Here is a 24,312-nt window from a genome sequence, read left to right as displayed (position 1 = left end):
AGGGAAAGAATCTTATTTTTTTCTATTTACTAATATTGTTTATTAATATGTAGTAATTGTACTTCGTTGTGGGGTATAATGTGATTTTTCAGCATGAGAATACTATCTGTAATGACTCATTTAAGATCATTGGTGTGCCCATAATCTCAACCACTTGACATTCCTTGTGTAAGGAGTATTCAAAATCCCTTTTAGTTACTTTGAGATAATTTCAACTTGTTGCCATGTATAGTCTCCTCACTTTTTATCTTTAGAACTTGTTCCTCCTGTAGGTCTGCAGTTTTATTTCTGTTACTCAACATCCCCTGATGTCCCTGCCCCATTATTCCTGGTCTCTAGCAGGTATTCTTCAGTCTATCTCTATGAGGCTAGTTTTTCGATTTCCCATGTGAGAGAGAATATGTCATTTTGCCTTTTGTGCCTAGCTTATTCCACCTAATATAACATCCTTCGTGTTTGTCCACTTAACATCAGTGACAGGATTTTGTCTCTCATCCCAGTTAGAATGACTATTATTAAAAAGGAAAAAAATGACAAATGCTGGCAAGAATGTGGAGGAAGGAGCAGTCTCTCACACTGTTGGTGGGAATGTAATTAACACGGTTGTTATGGAAAACATTATGGAGTTTTCTTAAACTAAAAATAGAATTGCCTTGGGACCAGCAGTTAGTGTAATGGCTATGTCGCTGGACTCCCACGTCGTCGACCGCGGTTCGCGTCCCAGACCCAGTGGCTTAAAACTCACACTGGGCACGTGTGTGTGCGTGCCCAAGATCCCGAGAGGAGAATGGAGGAGAAGGGATTGCGGCGTGACCATCCCCCCTGGGGGGTTATTTCTCACTTTCTGTCTCTCTGTCTCTGTCTGTCTGGCGAGCGCACGCACCCTACAGCAAAAACCTCTCCCCCAAAAAATAAATAAATAAAATTGCCTTATGATCCAGCAATCCCACTAGCTACATAAGTATCCAAAGGAGAGTAAATCAGCGTACCTCAAAGATGCCTGCACCCCAGTGTTGACTGCCACTATTCATAATAGCCAAAGTATGGAAGCATCCTGTGTCCATCCACAGACAAATGGATAAAGAAAATGTGGTATGTATACACAAAGGAATAGTATTCAATCATAAAAACCTTGTTTTATGGAAAATGAAGTCAGTTTCTTTGGGCCTTGGCTAAAGCCACTGAAGATGGGAGAATGGGGTGCTCAGCTGGCTCTCCACAAAGTCTTTTCCTCTGCCTTCTTTCCTGGGCCTCTTTCCACCCTGCCATATCCACCTCTTCCTCAGAAGAGATTATTCCAAAAGAGGATATGGTATAATACTGAGAGTAAGATATGGAAAGGTGAGAAAGAAGTGATTGTGGACCTCCCTAACTGCCTTAAAAAACCCTAATATTTTGTGGGATAATTAAGAATACCTGTCAAAAGACCTAGCAAAGCTGATAATGCCTTATGTCAAGTGTTCGGTACCAAGCTTACACTTAATCAATCAAACTTGCATTTTAGTGATTTTATTCCTAGAAACAGACAACAGATTTGGAAAGAGCCTTAATCAGAGTAGACAGAATGTGATTTTTAATTTTCATGCAGAACTGTTCTCTGCTTCTCATTAACTGATCACTTTGGAAAGTTCTCAGTACTATAGCTCTGGAGGAAATGGCCACCTTACACTGTGTGCTCATGTTCCCACCTAGTGACACAAATATAACATTTGTATTATAAAGAAACTTACCATGAAATCCATTCAGAGACCGGATGAGAATGAAGAAAAAAGACAGCTCTACCTGTGCCTTCATGTCTCGTGGCGATCATATTACTGAAGCTATCAAAGAGAAGCAAAGTACACCTTATGGATTTAAAATGCAAAAAGGGGGACCAGCAGATGGCGTAATGGCTACATTGCTGGACTCCCATGTAGTCAACCATGGTTCGAGTCCTTGACCTAGTGGCTTAAACTCACACAGGGCGCATGTGCATGCGTGCCCAAAATCCTGAGAGGAGAATGGAGGAGAAGGGATTGCAGTGTGACCATAACCCCTGGGGGGTGATTTCTTGCTTTCTGTCTGTCTCTCTCTGTGTTTCTGGTGAGTGCACATGCCCAATAGTAAAAACCTCTCCAAAATTTTTTTTAGAAAAGATAAAATGCAAAAAGGAATGGGAAAAGAGTTATAAGATTGACTCTAAAAGATTAAACTATGAGGGACCAGCAGTTAGCGTAATTGCTATGTCACGGTACTCCCATGTGGTCGAACGCGGTTCAAGTCCCAGATCTGGTGGCTTAAACTCACGCCAGGCGCGTGCGCGTGCATGCCCAGGATCCCAAGAGGGGAATGAAGGAGAAGGGATTGCGGCATGGCCATCCCCCCTGGGGGGTGATTTCTTGCTTTCTGTCTGTCTGTTTCTCTCTGTCTTTCTAGTGGGCGCATGAGCCCTATAGCAAAAAATTCTCCAAAAAAAAAAAAAAAGATTAAACTATAATAAATTCTTACAAATGATTCTTTGTAGTCATGAAACATAGTATAAAAATATGGTTCAACGGCATGCAAGGAAGTTTTTAATGTTACATGAGAAAAATTAAATTACGATACTACTCTTAAATAACATGGCACGTTTATACAAGCACACACATAGGAAACCAACAGACACGTAACTTCATAGACACGAGGATGTTAACTCGGGAGAACACATTTCACAGACCAAGTCATTACCTACCTCATAATAGCGGCGGAAACATTGATGTTTTATGTATGTTAAATGGAGAAAGAGTCTATTTACATTCACCAGTAGTTCTCTGGATAATAGTTTTTGACTATTAATTTTAAAACTTTCTGCAATGGACATGTATGGCCTTTTCAGTAAAAACAAAAATAAAAACAAAACCAAAAAATTTCCCGAAACTAAAAGAATATTTAGTTCAATCTTGAGTGCAATGTTGGTAACTATGGTGTTATTTATAACCAAAAATTTTAAAAAAAGGAAAACATCCTTCTTAAAAGTCCAATAGTGCAAATCATAAGGCAGTCATTAAAATGATAATAATGAGTGTTTCAAAAACCCAAAAGTTAGAGAAACTGTGACTCTCTATCTATCTACACACACACACACACACACACACACACACCCCACAGTTTTAACTAAGTGAAATATGACTAGTTTTCTCCGGTGATGGGATTACAGATAATTTTTACTCTACAATATAGCTTGTTTAATGAATAGCATATACTTAGGTATTTTTTCTTTAAAATCTCAAAAAGTTTAAAAGAAATTATTTGTGGAGGCCAGCAGGTGGTGTGATGGTTAAGGCACTGGACTCTCACATGGCCAATTGTGAGTCCTAGACCCAGTTGCTTGAAAATCATGCTAGGTGCATGCATGTGTGTGCCCAAAATCCCTAGAGGAGAGTGAAGGAGAAGGGATTGTGGCATGGCTTAGGGGGTGATTTTTTACTTTCTCTCTCACTGTCTCTCTGGTGAACCCACTTACCCTATAGAAGACAAGGAAACAAACAAATAAAAAAAAAAAAGAAAAAGAAAAATATCATTTGGGAACTTCATTATTACATAAAAGTATTCTAAATTTGTTGTGAGATATAAGGTTTTAAGCATGATTTAAACTACCCTAAACAGTAAAATTAGATTCTTTCATTAGATCTTACTGAAAGAAATCCAGATAGACTAATACATTATTTTTAAAATTTTTAAAGTTTGTTATAGGGTGTGTTCACTCACTGGAGAAAGAGAAACAGAGGCAGAGAGGAAGAGAGAGAAGGAAAGTGAGAAAACACCTCCCTGGGGGTGGCCACACAGCAACCCTTTCCCCTATATTCTCCTCTCAGGATTTTGGGAATGCTTGCACACACACCTGCTGTTTTCGACTTACTGAATCTGGGACTTGAACTGCTCCTTGGTCATGTGCAATCCAGTTGGCCATGTGGGATCCAGTTGCCCTAACCTGCATGCCACCTAGTGGCTCTACATTTTAATTTTTACATTTTAAATCATAGAAGAAAATAATTGAATATACAGTCATGTAAGTCTTTTAAACATGACTACATATTTTTCTATTTTTTCTACTATAGATAGAAATTACAAAATTGGGAAGGCAATAAAAATACTATAGTATGAGAAATAGGGAAAATATCTGCAATATGACAGTTATCACTCCAATAGTTTCCATCTGTCTCAGAGCAATAGCTGAAATATTTGATAAAGTTAAAACTACTGTAAAATAATATTAGTTATCAAAATATGCCCTTTTTTTTCTTCCTATACTGTATTTGTATGTGCTGTATAATGTAGGAGAAGATATATATATATATATATATATATACACACATATACACACACGTATCACAGTGAACATATCTGTATTAAGATTATGAGTTCTTGTTAAGTTCATTTTTAAACTATAAAAATATGATGACATAATACTTTTTTACCTGTATAAACCATTAAAAGATAAATATAAAAAATAATCAGTTTCTTTCTAAGCAAAAATTAACTCAAATCTACCTTGCTTAATGCAACTTTGTGATTACCCGTCTACTGTCCCACAGTAGGTTCACCTTCCCATTTCCCGTAATGACTCCTGTATTTGCAACATTCTCTTGAAACTTCCAGTATTTCCTTTTCCCATCTTTTTCAGATGATGCACTTGCCCCATTCATTGGCTGTGATGATTTATTATTGGCTGTGATCGATTAATTCAGCCACCCCATCAACAACTGAGTCTGCTCTTTTCTGCCTTTGCTCATGCTCTTCTACAAGGCCAAGCCCACCACTGTACTCTGCACTCTACATCTTTTTGCATTCAAGAAACTTGTCTTCATAGTTATATCCCCTCTCCCCTACATCATCAGTTTTTCTCTCTCCCTACTAGATCAATTCCATAATCATCTGTGCTCTGATAACTTCCATCTAAAGAATGTGAGAGAAAATTTCTCCTCTGATTCTGAGCTAGCTACCTATTTCTCAGCTCCATCAACTTCTTGAGATAGTTATCTAAGCAGATGTCCTCATTTCTCCCTCTATAACGCCCCTCAGTCCACTTGGGGCTCTTGTCTGCATGTCACAGACTGCCTTTCTCAGTGCAAGAATTTCCATGCTGGCCCAAAACACTGATATCATTTGTCCTTAGCTTACTCAACCTCACAGAAGCGTGCAACATCATTGACCTCAGTCCATTTTCCATTGCTCTGTACCCATAGTAAAACAAAACAGGGCAGCAAAGAACCAGCAGATGGCATAATGGTTATGTTTCTGGACTCCAACATAGTTGACCTTGGTTTGAGTCCTAGACCTGGTGGCTTAAAACTCATGCCAGGCATATGTGTATGTGTGCCCAAAATCCCAAGAAGGGAATGGAGGAAAAGGGATTGTGGCGTGGCCATTTCCCCTGAGGGGTGATGTCTTGCTTTCTGTCTCTCTGGTGAGCACACATGCCCTATTGCAAAAATCTCTCTTGAACAAACAAACAAACAAGTAAAATAGGACAGCAAAAATTATCCTCATCCTCTTCCCTGCTTCACTACAATAACTGGTATGAAAATTTTCACATTGTTTAGGTCAGAAACTTAGAAATGAATCTTGATTCTTCCTTTTCCTCATGCCCCAATTTAACTCAATAACCAGACTTTTTTTTTCCCATTAATGGAGTAGATAAACTGCATTATTAGTCCACTTCTTTCCAAATGTACTATTACCATCCTGCTTCAAACCCACTCTTATCTCCGACCTGAATATGGGAGAATAGATGTCTGGCTAGTTACCCTTGTTTAACTCTTTCTTACCTTCCACTATCAACACAGCAGTCCAGAGTCAAACTATGTCTTTAAAATATACTCTTGGGGCAGTAGGTGGTGTAGTGGTTACTGGACTTCCACATGGCCAACATGGTTCAAGTCCTGGACCTGGAAGCTTGAAAATCATACCAGGTACATGTGTGCACAGGCCAAAATTCCAGGAAGAGAATGGAGGAAAAAGAATTGTGGTGTGACCATCCCCTTCCGGGGACTGGTTTCTCACTTTCCCTCTCACCTTCTCCCTGTCTCTCTCTGGCAAATGCATGCACTCTATGGCAAAAACATTTAAATATATATATATAAACTCTTCTGAGCCAGCCCCATAGCTGAGTGGTTATGGAGCTGGATAACACATAGTTGACTGCAGCTCAAATCTCTGTCTTGGTGACTTGAAAAATGCCAGGCACATGCGTGTCTATGCCCAAAATTTCAACAGGATTGAAAATGGAAGAGGGATTGGAGTATTACCTTGCCTTTTTGGAGAGTGTTTTCTCCCTCACCAGTGAGTTCTCATACCCTCTGACCAGAGGGGGAAGAGGGGGAAAAAACAAACAAACACAAAAAAATACCCCCTTTCTATAATATTCTCCTAATTAAATCTTTTCAATGACTTTCTACCACAAAAAAAGATCCAAATCCTTAACTCTGACCTACGAAGTTGACATACAGCAGCTCCAAGATCCTGTCTACTTCTTCACCTCTCCTGCAGCAGCCCATGACATGCCTTCCAAAAGTCTCCTGAACACAAATCTTCCAATTCAAGGGTCAGTATGAGATGAAAATCAGGTCCTTGAGAACTATTTAATTTTTTTTAACAAAATGACAAATTACAGTAACCCATTTATCATCTAAGATAAAGAACTATGAATAAAAAAAATCATACCCAACCTCTTCTACACAAAGGCTTGATTTAGCACTGTTGAAATAATTTCAGCATTCAGCTAAGTGAGGCAGTTAATGAGTATTTGGCCCTATTTTTATGCCTCAGTTTTATTTTTAGACATTTATTTTCTTCTCCCGAAGCAACAGAAAGCTTCCACCTTGAATTAAACTGAAGTTACCCAAGTTGCAATCAGCACCCTTACAAAAAGGTCCAAATGTTAGAAGCATCTCGATCTGGAACATTTTGGAAGGATTCCAGATGTGAGGGAGAAAGGCAAAGAGAGGCAGAGCCTCTGTGATGGAACATGGCAGAGAAATCCAGATGTTTAGACTAATCAGACAGAGGAAAATAGAGGCTATTTCTACAAGCATAAAATAAACAAAGCAGTCACCCCCATCTCATCGTAAGAGCTGCAGACTAAATTGACTACAGCTCTCTGTGCTGTGATGATGACGCACATCGCCCATAGTTGGGTCAGATTCTCTACCTGGACATTAGGAACACTCAGGATTAGTCTTGGTCTCATATCTGTGGGTCTCCACCTGCAAGAGCAAGTCCATTCCATCTTTGACAAGGGACTGTTTTCATCACTCACATCACGGCGCTGGTCCCTTCCTGACGTTCTCAGTTTCTTTGAGGCAAAGCAGCTTCTAGGGTGTTGCTAGGGTGCCACGTTCCCTTCTGCATTGTTTTAAACTGAACCAATTTCTGGAAGAAGTCATTAAAAAGAAAGAAAGAAAGAGAGAGAGAGAGAGAGAGAGAGAGAGAGAGAGAGAGAGAGAGAGAGAAAGAAAGAAAGAAAGAAAGAAAGAAAGAAAGAAAGAAAGAAAGAAAGAAAGAAGAGAAGAGAAGAGAAAAGAAAAGAAAAGAAAATCTCCTTGTAGCCTCCTGAGGATTTCTCCTTAGCATCCACTTAGATTCTAATAGGATTGCCTTTGTTTGCACAGAAAAAGGAGAAATGATCATTTTAGGATTAACCTCTATGTACTCAGCATATCTCCCTTGATGTTTCACAGTGAAATTCTACCATGTAGGGGTTTCGCACATCGGGTTAAACTTTCAGTATTTGGGGTACTGTCTGCCTCAGGCTCTGCTTAGTGTTTTCATTTTTATTTGTTTTTTAAAACCAGGCTCAGAGGGTGCACCAACACACCTTTGGGAGGTGCAGAGGCAAAGCAGCAGGGCCACAAGAGTGAAGGAAAATGGGAAGTGAAATGAGGAAGAGTGGGAGCAGATACCAGGGGGCACCATCCTGCTTTCCACAACTTCCACACAGAAACAACGACCTGCTCAGTCACGAGGGACACTCTCCAGATGGATTCTGCAGAACTACAACACCTCAGAACAACCCCTCAGTGGGAGAGAATGAAGGGAACTTATCTGTAGATCCACCCACTGGTCAAACTTTCCCCCGTGGGGCCTGAACTCCATGCTCTCCCTGGTTGGGCACTTGGCCCCTTGGGATAGCCCATGGAAGGCAGATCTTATGCCTCTCTCAGGGCATTTTAACTGCAGGCCCTTTGCACTCGAGTCTGGGAACACAGTGTGGGGGAACCAGTCTCTGGGAAGCTCCTTGGGTCATGTCTGGATTGTGCAGCTGCTGTAGCCCCACTGTGGTGGGTACGAAGGAGGATAAGCTGAAGTTGGCTCGCTAGGAGAGGCAGGGTCACCTGGTGACAATGGCACTGGGGCCTGGGGTTTTTTTTGTACAAACAGTTGTGGGCTCAGAAGACAGATGAGGTCAAGAAAATCAAGGAAGGTTCATAAACTGGATCCCATAAAATTAGGTCTGAGCTGTTTCTAAAATGCCACACATTTAATATCTGAGACTTTGTTAATTAGCAGTTAATCACCTACCCACATCCTCTGTGACTCCTTTCCTCAGTTGCTGCTATCTGCTCACATAATAGGAACACTCTGAATTGTGTCTGGAGGCTGGAAGCTGTGCTTCTGAGAGTTAATTTCCTTCACCACTATGTGTCCCAGTGGCGGCTTCAATGTAGAAACATTCCATGGTCCCGCGCTCCCCCTCCCCCAGGTTCAGACCGATTCTCCGACTGAAGCCACGTCCTTGCGTGGCTGCCTTATTTCCCTCATCTTGCAGCCTCCCCTTCCTGACAGGCCTGTCGCAGGTAATGTTCCTTTAGCTACTCACCCACAAGCCCCTATCTCCCGTGGGACTGGTCTCCTTAAAGCACAGCCCGAGATGGAACACTTGCATAAAAGCCACATCCTACAGGAAGGCCTAGGGCACTACTCAGGCCTTCGCGGAACTTTGTCCAGCTCATACTCCAAACACAAAATTGTTCTTTTTGTCAAAAGGTAGATTATACAATCCTCCTCAGTCGCGTTCTAGACAAGAGAGCCAGACAGAGTGTTTTTTGTTGTTGTTAGTTTTTTTTTTTTTTTTTTTTTGGTCGCGGTTTTTTTTGGTTGTTTTCAAAGAGGGAAATTTTTAGGAATGCTAAAAAGCCAAGGAAACGAGAAATTGCCAGGATTAACAAGGCAATTGGCCTGCAGACAGGCAGTGAAGAATTGAACCGGACTCCATCAAGGGAAGTGAGTGCTGATCGTGTGCAGAAGTGGTGCCAAGGACTTCCTGAGCACAGTCGCCTCTCCCTCTGTAAATCATGCCGACCGACACCCGTGGCACACCAGATGCCTTGGGAAGCTGGTGTGCCGTTTCTGAACTACCCCATCAGTTCTGGGTGTGATTGTCATTACATAATTTAACAAGATGTTATGTTAATTGATTAAATGGGAGGACAGGAACAAACTCGCTGTTTTCACAACAACTAAGCCGAATAAGATGAATGCTTTGGAAAGGCTAAATAAACACAAATTGCAAGAAAAAGGAGAAAAAATATTTGCTATTGAATTAGATGTGGGAGAGACAATGGTAAAAGACTGGAAGCAAATTGTAAATGTCTAGAGGGAGTAGGACTCTTTTGTTACCACTTGAATGCCAAGTTCTTTGGCCATTTTTGAGAAACAAAGCTGGAAATACTGTATTGTGCATTATTGATTTAGTTTATATTAATAGAAAAAAGATAATACAGAAAAGTCAAACAGTTGCACTATACTCAGAACACGGCCCTTTCCCAAAAAGCTAGAAAACAGGTAGACATTTGTGGGTTTTAAAGATTTACTTACCCCGTGATCAAGAGAGAGAGAGAGAAAGAGAGACAGTACCCTCAGTAGGGTCTCAATGCCACGATCCAACCCCCAGGCTCAGTCCGCCCTAGCTCATGGGCACTCAGGGTCCAGGTTACTCAGGAACGTTTACAGCTACAAACTGGCAACCTCCCATGCGGGTCTCCCTCACTCATAGAGCACTGCACGGGGTTCTGCCTCATTTATGTTTTTGGATATTTTTAGGATTTAGTATAGGGCACATACGCTCAGTGGTGGGTCGGGGGAGTGAGAAATCACTGCTCAGAGAATCCTTTCTCCTCAACTTCTCCCTCCTTTTGGGATTTTGGGCACACATGCCGCCCATCATGTCTTCTCAAGCCGCCAGGCCCAGAACTTGAACTATGTAGTCAGTTGTGTGGGATTCCACCACTGAAACCACCAGGCCACTAGCTAGCTCACCCAGCTTCTACAGCAGAGGAGGATCAACAGTACCTGGGGTCAAAGACTGGGCAACACTGAGTTGGAAGCTCCCTTACTAATGTGGGTTCAGGTTTATCACCTCATTCTGATATCAGAATTCCATCTCCTAGCCGGTCACGGTTGTTACATTTAAACACACGGATTATATCATAAGTGATATATCGAGTATTTCTTAATATGAGATTAATCATTGCCATTTAATCCCTGTGTCATCTTTTCATATCCAGAAATAAAGAACTCCCCCTTGTATCTACGGATCAAGGTATTGGTGTGAGTGACCCGTAACAAACAGCAGAACCAAGGATTTGGAATGAAGAACTGACAAAACTCAGTCTTTACGAGATTCATTCCCAGGTGCCTCGGCAGCTTAGAGCTTTTAGGAAGCAACACTTTATGATATACTGCTTAATGGCGAGTACTGCGTCTCTGCACACCTTAATTAATGGTTTTTCGTCCTCAGGATTTAAAGCTGTGGCCGCCCCGACTAGCTGGTACACAGATCAGGACTGCCAGCCTCATTCCGTGTACACAGCTCTGTGAGCCATTCCCAGGTGTGCTGGGCCCCATGTTTGCTTTGTCCCTGTGTGTTTTGTGCACAGCTCAGGGATAGTTTTGCCAAATAATTTCCGTTTGTAAAGCACTGTGCCTTCAGCCCTATGGTCTACTCACAACCCATTCCTCATCAGAATCAGAAACTTCAAATTCTGGGAAACAAGAGAAAATGAAATACTTCAAACTTATCCTGACCTCCTAGGACACAGGACGAGGCCTTTCTTTGTATGGTACCCCACACAGCTACTCAGCAACCTCAGCACCTTTCCTGCCATTAGAAATACACAATCTGAGCAGCACCATTAGGTCACCAGCTGTACAGAGATGAGTCAGACGGAACCCAATCTCAGAAAGCTCAGTCTGGTAGGAAAAGATAGGTGGATTATGTAAACAGTAAATCATAATGTGAAGACAGACAGCAATAAGGGCTCTTACCACCGGCTAAGGAGACAGAAAAACACTCGAGCCTGGTGGGGTGTTATGGAAGCTTCTGGAAGCATCAGTTTTGAAGGGCAAGGAGAAACTGGCCTGCCAGGAGGAGTAGAGGGAACGGAAGAGGGTAGTTATTCCTCGCTGATGATAAAGCAAAGATGCAGCCCTAAGAGAGAGCATAAATCCTACCTAGTGCTAACACCCAACAGGCCACCCAGAAGAGAAAACGCTGAAACAGAAAGCTCATGATGGAGTCAGATTTATGTTTCAGAAAGATCACCCTAGCGTGCTCATAGTGACTGACTACAAGGAAAGTGCCTGTGAGCATCAGTGAAGGAAACGTGGCAGAAAACCATTTAGAAGTGAACGTGATAGTGTGACGTGGGTGACATGTGAAAGGGCACTGCGACAGACACAGGGATTGTTTGCCTGCTTTCCTGCCAGCTCCTCTCCCAGCCCTGTGCAGGATATGACCACCTCTATAGGAAAGGGGAACAGAAAAGTATCCAGGATGGGACCAGGAGATGGCCTAGTGGCTACATTGCTGGACTCCCATGTAGTGGACCACAGTTCAAGTCCTAGACCTAGTAGCTTAAAACTCACACTGGGCATGTGTGCACATGTGCCCAAGATTGTGAGAGGAGAATGGAGAAGAAGGGATTGTGGCGTGACCATCATCCCTTGGGGGGAAGGGTGATTTTTCGCTTTCTGTCTCTGTCTCTCTCCATCTCTCCAACAAACACCTGCACCCTATAGTAAAAAGCCACCATGCATGGCTCAGGTTGGGACTAGAAGCTCTATACATTTGAAGACAGAGGGGTTGGGGTGGAGAGTAGGCAGGAGCAGGGATTCAACAATGCCTCTTTGGAATAGAGTTGGGTCTAGGGTGAGGAGTGGATGCCAGTTAGACTTTTCCACTGTCTTGGAAACTGAAAAGTCCACTGACTAACCAAGTTTATGTGACCCTGAGGATTGGATGCTAGTTACAAAGTATCTATGTTTATCTTGTCCTACTTACTCTGCCCCCAAAATGAAGAGTGAAATCAAACTGGAAACAAACACAAAGTCTGCCATTTTGATTCTGTTTTTCTTTCTTTGACAATGAGACACAAACAAGATCTGTGGAAGGGGTTTCTATGAAAATTGCTCTCTTCTAAGAAAGATAGGTACACAAATAATACATTTAATAGACACACGAAAACGAAAAATTATCTCTGATGAGAACATATATGGTAATGTCTTTGACTTGACTGATATGCACCGTATTTATGCTAGAAAAAACCATGTTGTACACTGTAAAGATGTACAGTGATTAAATGTAAATTAAAAAAGACAGACAGATAAGATAGATACTAGAGCAGAACTTAATTCATACCCTTTCCCTCTACCTTTTGAGCATGGATTTGATGCCTGGAGCTACAGCAGCCTCTTAAAAGATTTGAGAAAACAAGTATGAGGATTAAAATGTCAACAAGAGTGACAGAACAGAAAGGATGGAAAGAATCTGGGTTTGTAATGACGTTGTTGAATCCCTCTCCTGCCTATTTGAGATCTCCTACCTGTAAACTTTCTCTTAATTAAATAATACATTTAAGGGCTGGCACAGTAGTTTAGGGGGATGAATCCCACATGGTGAACCACAGCTCAAATCCTGGCCCTGGAAGCTTGAAAGACACACCAGGCATATATGCACAGGTGCCCAAAGTCCTAGTGAGAAGGAGAAATGGAGTGAAAAGGATTGCAGCCTGACCACACCCATCAGGACACACTTTCTCTCTGGCAAGCACATACAGCAATAAAAAATAATAACATTTACACTACTATTAGTTGTTCCTTCAAATGTCTCCAAATATTCCAAAGTGACACAAAATAAAAATAATTGATAAAGAAAAATAAGTGATGAAGAGCTACTATCACCAAAACTAGGCTCTAGGGACCAGCAGATGGCATAATGGTTACATCATTGGACTCTTATTTGGTTGATCACAGTCCAAGTCCTGGACTCAGTGGCTTAGAACTCACACAGGGCACATGTGTGTGCATGCCCAGAATCCTGACAGGAGAACGGAGGAGAAGGGATTGTGGCATGGCCACCACCCCCCGGGGGGGCTGATTTCTCACTTTGTCTTTTTCTCTCGGTCTCTCCTAGTGAGCCCTATAGCAAAGATCTCAAAAGAAAAACAAGAAACAAATCCCTAGGCTCCATTTTTGTTTATATAAATAAGTCAATGAAAAAACTGACCTCTCCTCCTACCACAACAAAGTGTTGAAGAAAAGGAGTGTTAGTTTTTAACAGAATAAAGTAAGAGACATACATTTGCTTGGTAATGGGAGCAGAAAAATAACTTAATCTTGAAGGTAAAACAAACATCGGTTATGAGCCATTGGAAGTCTATAGTAAGTTTAATGTGCCTTATGTTTTTTATAGGCGTTTTCTAACAGCGAAACCACAATAACCCTAAAATCCCTGTTTCTTTTTAGTGTCAACATTAAAAGGAAAATACTGACTCTTAACTGAAGCATTATCTCACAAATATGAAAGTTTTCTATTACACAATAGGAAAAGAGTTTGGCTAGCTATTTTACTTTCCAGGATCCTTATTTCTTAAAAAAAAAAAAAAAAAGTTTAAAGAGAATAAATCCTTGTTTTCAAGGGGCCTTTAAAAATAAGGCTATGAAGTAGTAAAGTAACTTGATAGTATACACTGAGGCCTTCAATATTTATAGAATGAGTTTTAACATTTTTTGACACAGTTATATTTACTTCAGCATGATAATTTAGTGTTGATTTTATAAAGACAAGACTGAAGAAAAGACCATACAAAAACCTTAAGCTGTCATGTAGGCCTTTCAAATACAAACAATTTGAGTTTCATTTGGCACATGGGCATTTTGGCTCACTCACACAAGTCAAGCTCTCCAGGGGCACCAGGTAGGTCAATCTCTGCTGAGTTCTATTTGTTTCTATAGTTATAAATTTTTCCAGGACGAGCAATTGGCCTAATGGCTATGTCGCTGAACTTTCAGGTAGTCAACCATGGTTTGAGTTCCGGACCCAGTGGCTTAAACTCATGCCAGGTGCCTGTGCATACGTGCCCAAGATCCTGAGAAGAGAATGGAGGAGAAAGGATTATGGCATGGCCATCCCCCCCGGGTGATGATTTCTCGCTTTCTGTCTCTGTCTTTTTCTGTATGTCTGGCGAGCGCATGCACCCGATAGTAAAAACCTCTCCAAAAAAAAAAATTAAATAAATAGGGACCAGTAGTTAGCATAATGGCTATGTTGCTGGACTCACATATAGTCAACCACGGTTTGAGTCCTTCTCCCAGTTAATTAAACTCATGCTGGGTGTGTGTGCATCCATGCCCAAGATCCCTAGAGGAGAAGGGATTGCGGCATGGCCATCCCCCCTGGGGGGTGATTTCTCGCTTTCTGTCTCTATGTCTCTCTCTGTCTGTCTGGCGAGCGCACACACCCTATAGCAAAAACCTCTCAAAAAAAAAAAAATAGATAAAGAAAGAAATTTTCCTATGGGCTTTTCTGGGTTTAATAAAAATAATGGAAAATTCAGAGAGAAAGAGAGTGAGAGAGAGAGAGAGACCAACCAATGCTGAGAAATAAAAGATAAGTGGATTTTCAAGTGAGGCATCTTTGTCCAGGCCCCCATCTGCTCTGGCAGCGAGAGCTAGGCCTGCATAAGTCATTAGAGAATGGCTGCCCTGCTTTCGTCCTCCACTGGCTTCCAATTGCCCCTATCCAGTCAGCTACTACCTTCTTTGAGAAACATGAGTTCTCTCATCTACTCCACTCTGTCAAATCCATCTCCTGGTACATCTCTGTCTCAATTCTGTACCTGCTTCTCTTACCCTAAACCTTAGCACTTCCCCTGAGTACCCTCTGCTCGACCACCCTACTCTCTCTTTTGCTTGGAGGCTCTTTCCCCATGCCCATGACACACTGAATAACATTTATCGACCCTGTTGCTCCCTCTATTAATACGATCCCAACTGACAACTACGTTTGCCTTCTGGTTTTATCTAGGACCATACATTACTTCTTGCTACAGATTGCTTAAGGTCTCATCAACCAGACATTTCTTGCTATCAAATTATTATTTTTAAAAATAATGATTTATTTTATTTTCTTTATTCATTCATTTATTTTAATTTGATCAGAGAGATACAACCAGAGAGAGAGAGAGAAAGGGGAAAAGAGAAGGCAAGCCACCAGATCCAGGACTTGAACTACTTAAACTATTCTCTATTACATAGAAAAAATATGTCATGACTTTTTCTGATGATTCAGTATGTTGGGCTACTAACTTGAGGCCTTCTAATTCACCCCCTACCATGAAACCTCACAGGTGACAATGGCGATTTGCTGATTTGCCCCCCAGGGCTATGGCCCTGAGAACCAACTATCAAGGTTCCAACTGCTACTTCCAGCTGTAGATTTAATCCTTTTTCTATATTTTTTGAGAGGATTTTGCTATAGGGCACTTGTGCTTGCAGAAAGAGAGAGAGAGAGAGACAGAAAGCGAGAAATCACCCCCCCCCCCCCAGTGGGAATGGCCATGCCACAATTCCTTCTCCTCCATTCTCCTCTAGGGATGTTGGGCATGCACGTACACGTGCCTGGCGTGAGTTTAAGGCATTGGGTCCAGGACTCTAGATTTAATCTTTTTGCCTTCCTTGGTTAGTTTTATTCCTAAGACGTATAAGTATCTTATACGTCTTGTGGCTATGATAAATGGAATTACATTCTTCAGTTCTGTCTCTGTCTGCTTGTTCTTTGTATATAGAAGTGCTATAGGTTTTTATAAGTTAATTTTGTATCCTGCCACTCTACTGTATGCATTTATTACTTCGAGAAGTTTTTTCATGGATACTATTGGGTCTTCAATCTTAGCCCTGAATCTAAAGGGTTATTTTCTCTCTGTAAGTGGTTGATGGTGATCATAAAGCCACATACACTTTCACAGCCATAACTACTATAAATAGACCTGTGTGACCACAAGGAAGAGGTTTGTGCAACAATTCCAAATGGTCCCTCTGCTTCCAGTTGCTCAGCTCTCGTGATAGGATACGTATGTATTTCATTGTTAATAGTAGCCTCTTTCTCGGTCAAAAGTGTCCCAGTGGGTGATAAATTACATGATCACCCTACCTTTGTACCATTGCCATTGTACTATTCTTCAAGCATTGATTTCAACATATAGTAATCTGCTAAAAAGATCAAGAGCTCTCATTCAGTGTACAGGGGACATTTTATACCTGCCCAACAGCTGTGCCTTCCGGGCAACCCTCCTTGATCATTTAATTTCATTCTTGGGGAAACTGTTACTGTTGGTCACAAATGGATCACCATTCCAGCCAAGTGTAGGCCAATCATCCAGGAGTGGATAATCCAAACGGGTTGCAAGTGATCCAGGAAAGGTCAGGCCTCTACTGGACATTGAGCAAGACCTCGTTCCGCTAGCTTGCAGCTTGGGAGAATGAATCTGGGGTTGCTGGCAAGAATAATTCTAGCCATTTGAAGAGAACTTCTTCACAGAAAGCAAGCAAGAAATGATGAAGAATAAAAACAAAGTCTGAGTGTGGATGGCAAACAGGCACGTGCAACAGAGCAGGCCTAAATGCCCCACAAGCATGTCCTCATGGCTTGGTTTCCACACCTCTTAATTCAGTTCTGTAAATGACTCCAGTATCTTTCCACTTTATGTCTATTGACAGAATCCTTTTTGCTTAAACTAATTTGAATTTGATTTCTATAACTTGCATATAAAAATGTCCTGTTACCTCATGTTTCCCAAAGTTCTGCTTCAATCATTTTCAAAGATATGAAAATAATTTTAAATGAGGTCCTGTTTCCAACCTAGTAGAATGTCAAGTATTTTATATACACCTACATGTATCAATCCACATTTGTGCGTGTCTTTCTACACATGCACAAAGTTCAATTGGGCAAAGATACTTGGAGGTGGTTACTTACACCACTGCTGATGTCACACAACAGTGTTCGATGCTCTGAAAAGTAATCTGGTGGTGCTTATCAAATACCTTAAAATGGCAACATCCTTTGTATTACTTAAAGTGATTCGATTGACAAGCAACAAATAGGTTTCAATTAAAGCAAGAAGGACATTTAATATGGCACTGGGCAACTTCAGAACAGAAGAAAGAACAACCAGTCCATAAAAAAGAGCAGAGGCCCAGACAATTCCAGGAAAATCAACAATGGAAACCCTGATCACATCTTAGGTCCTGTCATACGCAGTTCTAATCAACTTCTACCCGGGCAAGTCTGTTGTATTCTCCAGTCTCCTGGAGAAATCAAGCTTTGATTACGTACTTCTATGTATATAAATGTATATAACCTTTTGAAAGAGAGCTATGGCTAGGACATCTGGGAACTGGGAGAGGGAGACACGGTGGCAAGGATATAAGCTGCACACCTAACTCACTGGTCTATTTTCAGACGTCCCCCTCCAGCACACACACACATATACACTCTCTTTCTCTCCCTGTTCCCCCCTTATAGCCAAAGACGCCTCCACCTACCATTACCACGCACTCAGTGAACAAAGGCAAGCTGGCTTACCTCCTTCCCAGTGGGAAGGCAGAGCAGTTACACACAGCTGCTGCATCTGAGAGTGATAATATTTTTCACGAGGCCATTGCACATCGAGATCAGTGCTTCTCAGAACACCTGAAGTAAGGGAGTAATCAACTTTCGTTTCTAATGAGCCTTGGACAAGTTCTCTGGGAAAATGCAGTAAAAAGAATTGCTAGAAAAGTCAAACTAAAAACAAACAAAATACAAGCCTTGATTTTTTTTTTTTTTGAGAGGTTTTCGCTCTAGGGCGCATGTGCTCGCCAGACAGACAGAGAGAGACAGAGGGACAGAAAGCGAGAAGTCACCCCCCAGGGGGGATGGTCATGCCGCAATCCCTTCTCCTCCATTCTCCTCTCGGGATCTTGGGCACGCACGCACACGCGCCCGGCGTGAGTTTTAAGCCACCGGGTCTGGGACGTGAACCATGGTCAACTACATGGGAGTCCAGTGACATAGCCATTACACTAACTGCTGGTCCCAAACCTTGATTTTTTATTATTACAAATAATAGACTTTTTTTTTTTTTTTAAGACTTTCACCATAAGGCAAATGGGCTCTCTGAAAAAGAAAGTGAAAATACCCCCCAGGGAGTATGGCCACAATCCCTTCTCCTCCATTCTCCTCTTGGGATTTTGGGCATGCATGTATCCAGCATGACTTTTAAGCCACCAGGTCTAGGACTCGAACTATGGTCAGCCATGTAGGAATCTGGCTCCTTAACCACCATGCCACCTGTTGGCCTCTAGACATAGAAATTTTAATGCCAACTTGATAGAGAAATAGAGACAATTAAAAATTACTCTATCACGTTCATCATGAATCACTAATAAACACCTTATGCCCTAGCATCAGCCTGCAGTCCCCTCACCCTAGTACTGAGTAAATGATAACCATTAACTTACCTTCTGCTCCAACCTATGGTCTGAAGGCATACTTTAGTACCACCAACACGCTCTACATCAAATATGGAGAGAAAAGACGAGAAGATATTTTCTTCCAAGTTACGACTCAGCAAGCAAGGAGGCAGGTCTTGCTTTCTTCTATTTATCACTAAGTCAGAACTGGTATTTATGCCTACCCTTTTCTATTATATATTCTGCTCATATTTTTCTGCCCTGCAGCTATTTTCCCAATGAGATAACCAAAACGCTGATTTAAAAAACAAACAAACAAACAAACAAACAAAAAAAAACATTGCCAGAGAGCACATATGCTAGCCAGAGAGAGAGAAGGAGAGGGGGAAAGAACCCCCCAGCAGAGTATGGTCATGCTTAATCTCTTCTCCATCTCTCCATCCTGTCAGTGCTTCATTCATGCATGTACACAACTGCTATGTTTCAGGATTTGAACCATGCAGTTGGTCATGTGAGATCTAGTCTTCATGCCACCAGACCAGCCTAATCTTGATTCTTGAGCTGTTTCAGTCTTGCCCACAGTAAGGCAATACTGCATTAACCTTTCCCACTGAGCGTATAAGGGAAAGAAAGGAACCCTCTAAGGTCCTTTCATATTCCTCCTAGATTCAGTTTCATGACAGTAATCTCCCCATTGAAACAGGGTCCGTCCTCTCAGCCAACACAGTATGCCACTTCTGTCATTTGTCCCCTGGTATTAAGAGTCCAAATAATCAGCTTTAGCTTCCAAATTAGAAAAACCACACTGTATTCCGTGATGACAACCTTTCTCCCTTGGATACTAATGAGAGATGGTTGATACTAAAAGAGACAGTGAGTAAAAATGCAGAGAGGAGGTTAATTAGTTATAATTGTTAGACACATTAATCCCTTCTCACTCCTTGGTGCTAGATCTATGTCTTCCAATTATGGTGAAACAGAACCTCGAGAGTACCCTAGACCCTAACTTCTACAGAGTAGTGCTGGCATTGGGAAGAAGATGCCCTGCGAGATTACAGAGCTGTCTTTAGAGGCCACTCCACTCATGTCATAAGGCTAACTGCTTCATTAATAGGAAACATAAACTAGGGCATTACATTTGAATTAGTCCATTACCTTCGTTCTTTGTTTTCAATCAAGGACTCCCTTCACAGCCAGTTTGGGTAGAATAACAAGATGGTGTATGAAACATTTAGAAACTCTGCAGTCAGTAGTTCTGGCAGAGGTGTGGGTAGGAGGAAGCAGGAAAAGGGAATGTTGTTCCCTTCCATAATGGGAGCAGTTAAATATAATCCAACTAGACACTCATTCGTGCTCGCTAGGTATGAGGCCATATCAGAGATGTGGGTTGGTCTCTAAACCTGACACATGGAGCACTTGGCTATGGGCTGAAAAATAATAAGCACTTGCTAAAGAAGCCAAACCTTTCTCCAAAATCAAGCAGCTATAATTGCAATTCTCCTGTTAGGATTTGCCACAGGCGTCATCCAGTATTCAGCTCTGCCTTAGCCACTGCATTAATTTGCTCCAGTAAGGAGATGGCATGTGGGGCGGCAATGACAATGAGAATCACCACCTGATTGAGTAATGATATGTCGGGCAGTTTTTCTGGCACCAACTCTGTTGTTTCCCTGACTCAGGCTCCTGACAGGCAGACTTGCCTGGCTTCCAGCTTTCACAAGGTGACTTCACCCCTGGGATCCTGTAGCATCACATCCTTCCAGCATGGAAGTGGCTTCTGTTACCTGGGTTCCTTACCATCTTCGGTTCAATTTCCCAGCTCTTCTATCACCTGCTTCCCCGGATTAAATTCTCTCTGTTGTAAGTACCCAAAGCAGATGCTGTTTTCCTGGATAGACTCTGCCTATGATTAGCTAAGTTGACTCATACTAGTGTGGAACTAATTTAACATATTTCTCTCTGAGTATATAATGGGAAGGCCTATCCTTAGCAACTTACAGAATCCCCAAATTAGCTCCCCGATCTCTTTAATAAAGACTATCACCGTAGGAGAGGCAAGTGGCAGCTACTTATCTTCTCTCTGCATTCAAAATAATCAGTCCAAAGCAATACCACATCCTAAGCTATTTTCAAAGGCTTAAAAGATGTGAACATGGATATTCATACCTTATTTCATCCAGTCTCCTTGCCTGGCCATATATCACATTGATGATACTGTGTGTTTTCTTTTTTTATATCAAAAAGGAACAATAAAGCACAAAACTTAAAGGCTGGTGCATTAAGTCCCCAAAATTGCACTTTTTCTTGAGAGAGATTTTTTTGCTATAGGGCCCATGTGCTCTCTGGAGGGACAGAGAGAGATAGAGAGAGATAGAAAGCAAGGAATTACCCCCCAGGGGGAATGGCCATACTGCCATCCCTTATCCTCTAAAATCCTCTTGGGGTTTTGGGCATGCATGCATCCAACATGAGTTTAAGCCACCAGGTCCAGGACTTGAACAGCAGTCAGCTATGTGGGAGCCCAGTGACGTAACCATTACGCCATCTGCTGGCCCCCAAGTTGCATATTTAATCTAAGCAGAGGTCTCTATTTATCTGAACATTTCCCGAGCACTGAGCACTTTGAGAATGTGTCTGGTACCCACATGGAGTCTGCAGTCGCTTGCCTTCAGTGTGTCTCTTCCTAACTCTGCTAGTGTAGGGGACCCACCCTCCCACTGCAGTCCTCCTGGCCTACAAAGAACAGTAACGTACCCTACAAAGGTTCTGCAGCCTGCCTCGCCAATCTGTTTCTCATGGAAAGAAGATTCTGGGCTCTGAAGCAAAACTGAATGAGAGGTAGGTAGGTCGGACACCCTTACCCCAATCAAACATACACTACATGTCAACATGTATATCCAAGCCAGTATTCCCGATTCTTACAGCCTTTGTGAGCTGTCAGCCAAGGAGAGGAGAAAAATTCATCATCACCTGTACAGAACAGCATTAAGCAATGGTTTGTGCTCACCAGGCCATCAAACTTGAAATGAAAGCTGGCCTGCCTAAGGAAGCTCACTGAATGCGGACCACCTGCAAGTACTACAGCAATGATTTCAGCAAGAACTGAGATTTTGAAATTTTCTCTGAAAATGTTTCATTCTTTTCCCCTGAATGCCCTCTTAGACATGTATGTGCCACATTCAATTATTTTTATTTTTTTGTTTCTGAGAGCACAACAATGAAGACAAAAATGGGCATGGCCTCATAGGATTGCCAGACTAAAGACACAGGATGTCTGGCTGTGTTTGAGCTTCAGGTAATGACTGATAGTGTTTGTTTAGTATAAATGCAATATGTGGGACATACTTATGCCAGAACAAATCGTTCATCCTTTATCTGAAATTCTAATTTAACTGGGAATTTTACTGTTTTTACTTGCTTAATCTAGCATCTCTATGGATAGGGGCACTTGGCATTAGCTTCTTTTTATGTATATATAAGGCTTCACTGGCAACAAAGTATAAAGACATGATTAAGAACCTGGGACCAGCAGCTGGCGTAATGGTTATGTCACTGGACTCCCATGTAGTTGACCGCAGTTTGAGTCCTGGACCCAGTAGCTTAAACTCATGCCGGCCGCATGTGCGTGTATACCCAAGATCCTGAGAGGAGAATGGAGGAGAAAGGATTGCAGCATGATCATCCCCCCTGGGGGGTGATTATTCGCTTTCTGTTGCTCTGTCTCTCTCTGTCCTCTATCTTTCTGGTGAGCACATGAGCCCTATAGCAAAATCTCTCAAAAATAAAACAAAAACAAAACCTAGGCTATTCCTCTGTCTCTCTCAGGTGAGAACCTGTGTCCTCTAATAAAGAAAAAGAAAAGACCTAAAGCTATGGTGTAAGATTGTCTAGATTGGAATCTTATCATCTCCACTCAATGACTGTGTGACTTTGGACCAGAAGCATCTATAGCACTTGTTAGCTTCTATTCCATTCGTTCTAGCAACAGTAACCCAGATACCCAGTTTCACACCCAAGGAGATCCCTGCTGCCTGGGGGAATCAGAATGATCAGCTGTTTAGCTCTCGCCTACCACGCTTACCACGAGCTTTTATGTTTCTGCAGCAGAACACTGAGGGAGCTTTCCTAAGCCTTTCATGACACAGGAAGGTCCAGTGATGATTCCACACTTCCTTTCTCTAGGCATTTGTTGTGTGCAGCTCACCCCCTGTCATTTAGGGGTTTTGATTTTGGTAGCAACAGAAAGGAATCCAGAATAATAAGTAAAATATGAGCTGGTGGGAATGAATCAGAGGTTGCACACGTAACGAAGGGTTGCAGAAACCAGCTTTGGGAAGGACAGAAGTGGGAGCAGTGCAACATCAAAACATCGCCTGCAAAAGCCAGACATCTTTGCACTCAGTCCCTACTTGAGATGACCCATCTTTGCCTCTGTTTCAGGTGTCTAAGTGTGTGTGTGTGTGTAGATATGCATGTGCATTTATACATGTGTAGATGTATGTGTGTGTATATATGTATATGTATATATGCATACATATATGTATGCATATATATTATAAATAGGACCAGCTTGAATTCAGGTGCTTTATTCCTGGACCAGAATGGTTAGGGTCAAGAACTGAGAATGAGGGCCTGATTCCAGAGGAATCCATTTCAGCTGGGCACCCACCCCCATTGGAGACTTTCATAAACTTTGCCCCAGAAACGCTCCTTTTAGGCTTCTATTATAAGAAAATAATTAGAGAGGCACTAGGTGCACAGACAAGGCTTCTTGTTAGTGAAGAACTGGGAGCAATTTAAATGTCCAATGAGAGGAGAGAAAGAAATGATTTTTAAATGTACATTTGTTATGAGGCAAATTTTAATATTGGACTAATGTTCAATCTTATGGAAAGTTCTCACAAGAAATTTATAATGCAAGTCAGAATTTTACAATGACTCCTTTTTTGAAAAAGTCTGGCAGAAAACACACTCAAAAAATTAAAATTCACTAGTCCCACCACCCAGAGATAATTTTGCCCACATAAGTACTTTCCATTTTTGTATAAATGTATCCTATGCAATGACTTTGTACAATTAAAATCATGATTGCTTGAGTCAAACTCTTCAGTTAGTTCCAACTTACCTTTCAAAACTGATGTTCTTTGTTTCCTGAACAGTTGAAAGATGCTGACTATTGTGTCTATACCTTCAAGAGCCACAGGAAGACCACATCTTTCAGGAAGCCTTGGTTTGTTTGCCACCACACTTATACAGCACTCACAAAGCCCTTACAGAGCGGTCTGTATGTTTTCTTTGGTTAGTTTTTAAAACTCATGTTCTGTTTGCCATGATAGATGAATGGCAGGGAGGGATGAAGGAAGAAGGCAGATGAAGAAAGAAGAAAATGATAGAAAAATCTTGGAGTACCTAGTATAAAGACCCTGAAAAGTTGGGGGGGGGGAAACCCCAAAACAAAGCTAAACGCAATGTGATATTGGTTAGATCTTCAAGCCAAAATTTGCTACAGGGCTTCTCAAATGAACTGGGTAATTGTAAAAATACAATAATACCTATTCTGGT

The 24,312-nt window shown here is 41.7% G+C and overlaps 1 protein-coding gene across 1 annotated transcript in view; it reads right to left on the bottom strand.

Moving 5' to 3' along the window:
- The window catches only part of HHLA2 (HHLA2 member of B7 family), a 72,091-nt gene that overhangs the window by 15,212 nt on the left and 32,567 nt on the right, over positions 1-24,312 (bottom strand). Inside the window, 1 exon segment of the mRNA XM_006170769.3 lies at positions 1,731-1,820. Within this exon segment, the coding sequence (XP_006170831.1) occupies positions 1,731-1,794 (64 nt within the window). The 5' untranslated portion in view covers positions 1,795-1,820.

The sequence above is a fragment of the Tupaia chinensis genome, unplaced genomic scaffold (genome assembly GCF_000334495.1).
Source record: "Tupaia chinensis unplaced genomic scaffold, TupChi_1.0 Scaffold148904_1, whole genome shotgun sequence".
In the NCBI taxonomy this organism is placed as follows: domain Eukaryota; kingdom Metazoa; phylum Chordata; class Mammalia; order Scandentia; family Tupaiidae; genus Tupaia; species Tupaia belangeri.
This window is presented reverse-complemented; position numbering and strand designations above follow the sequence as displayed.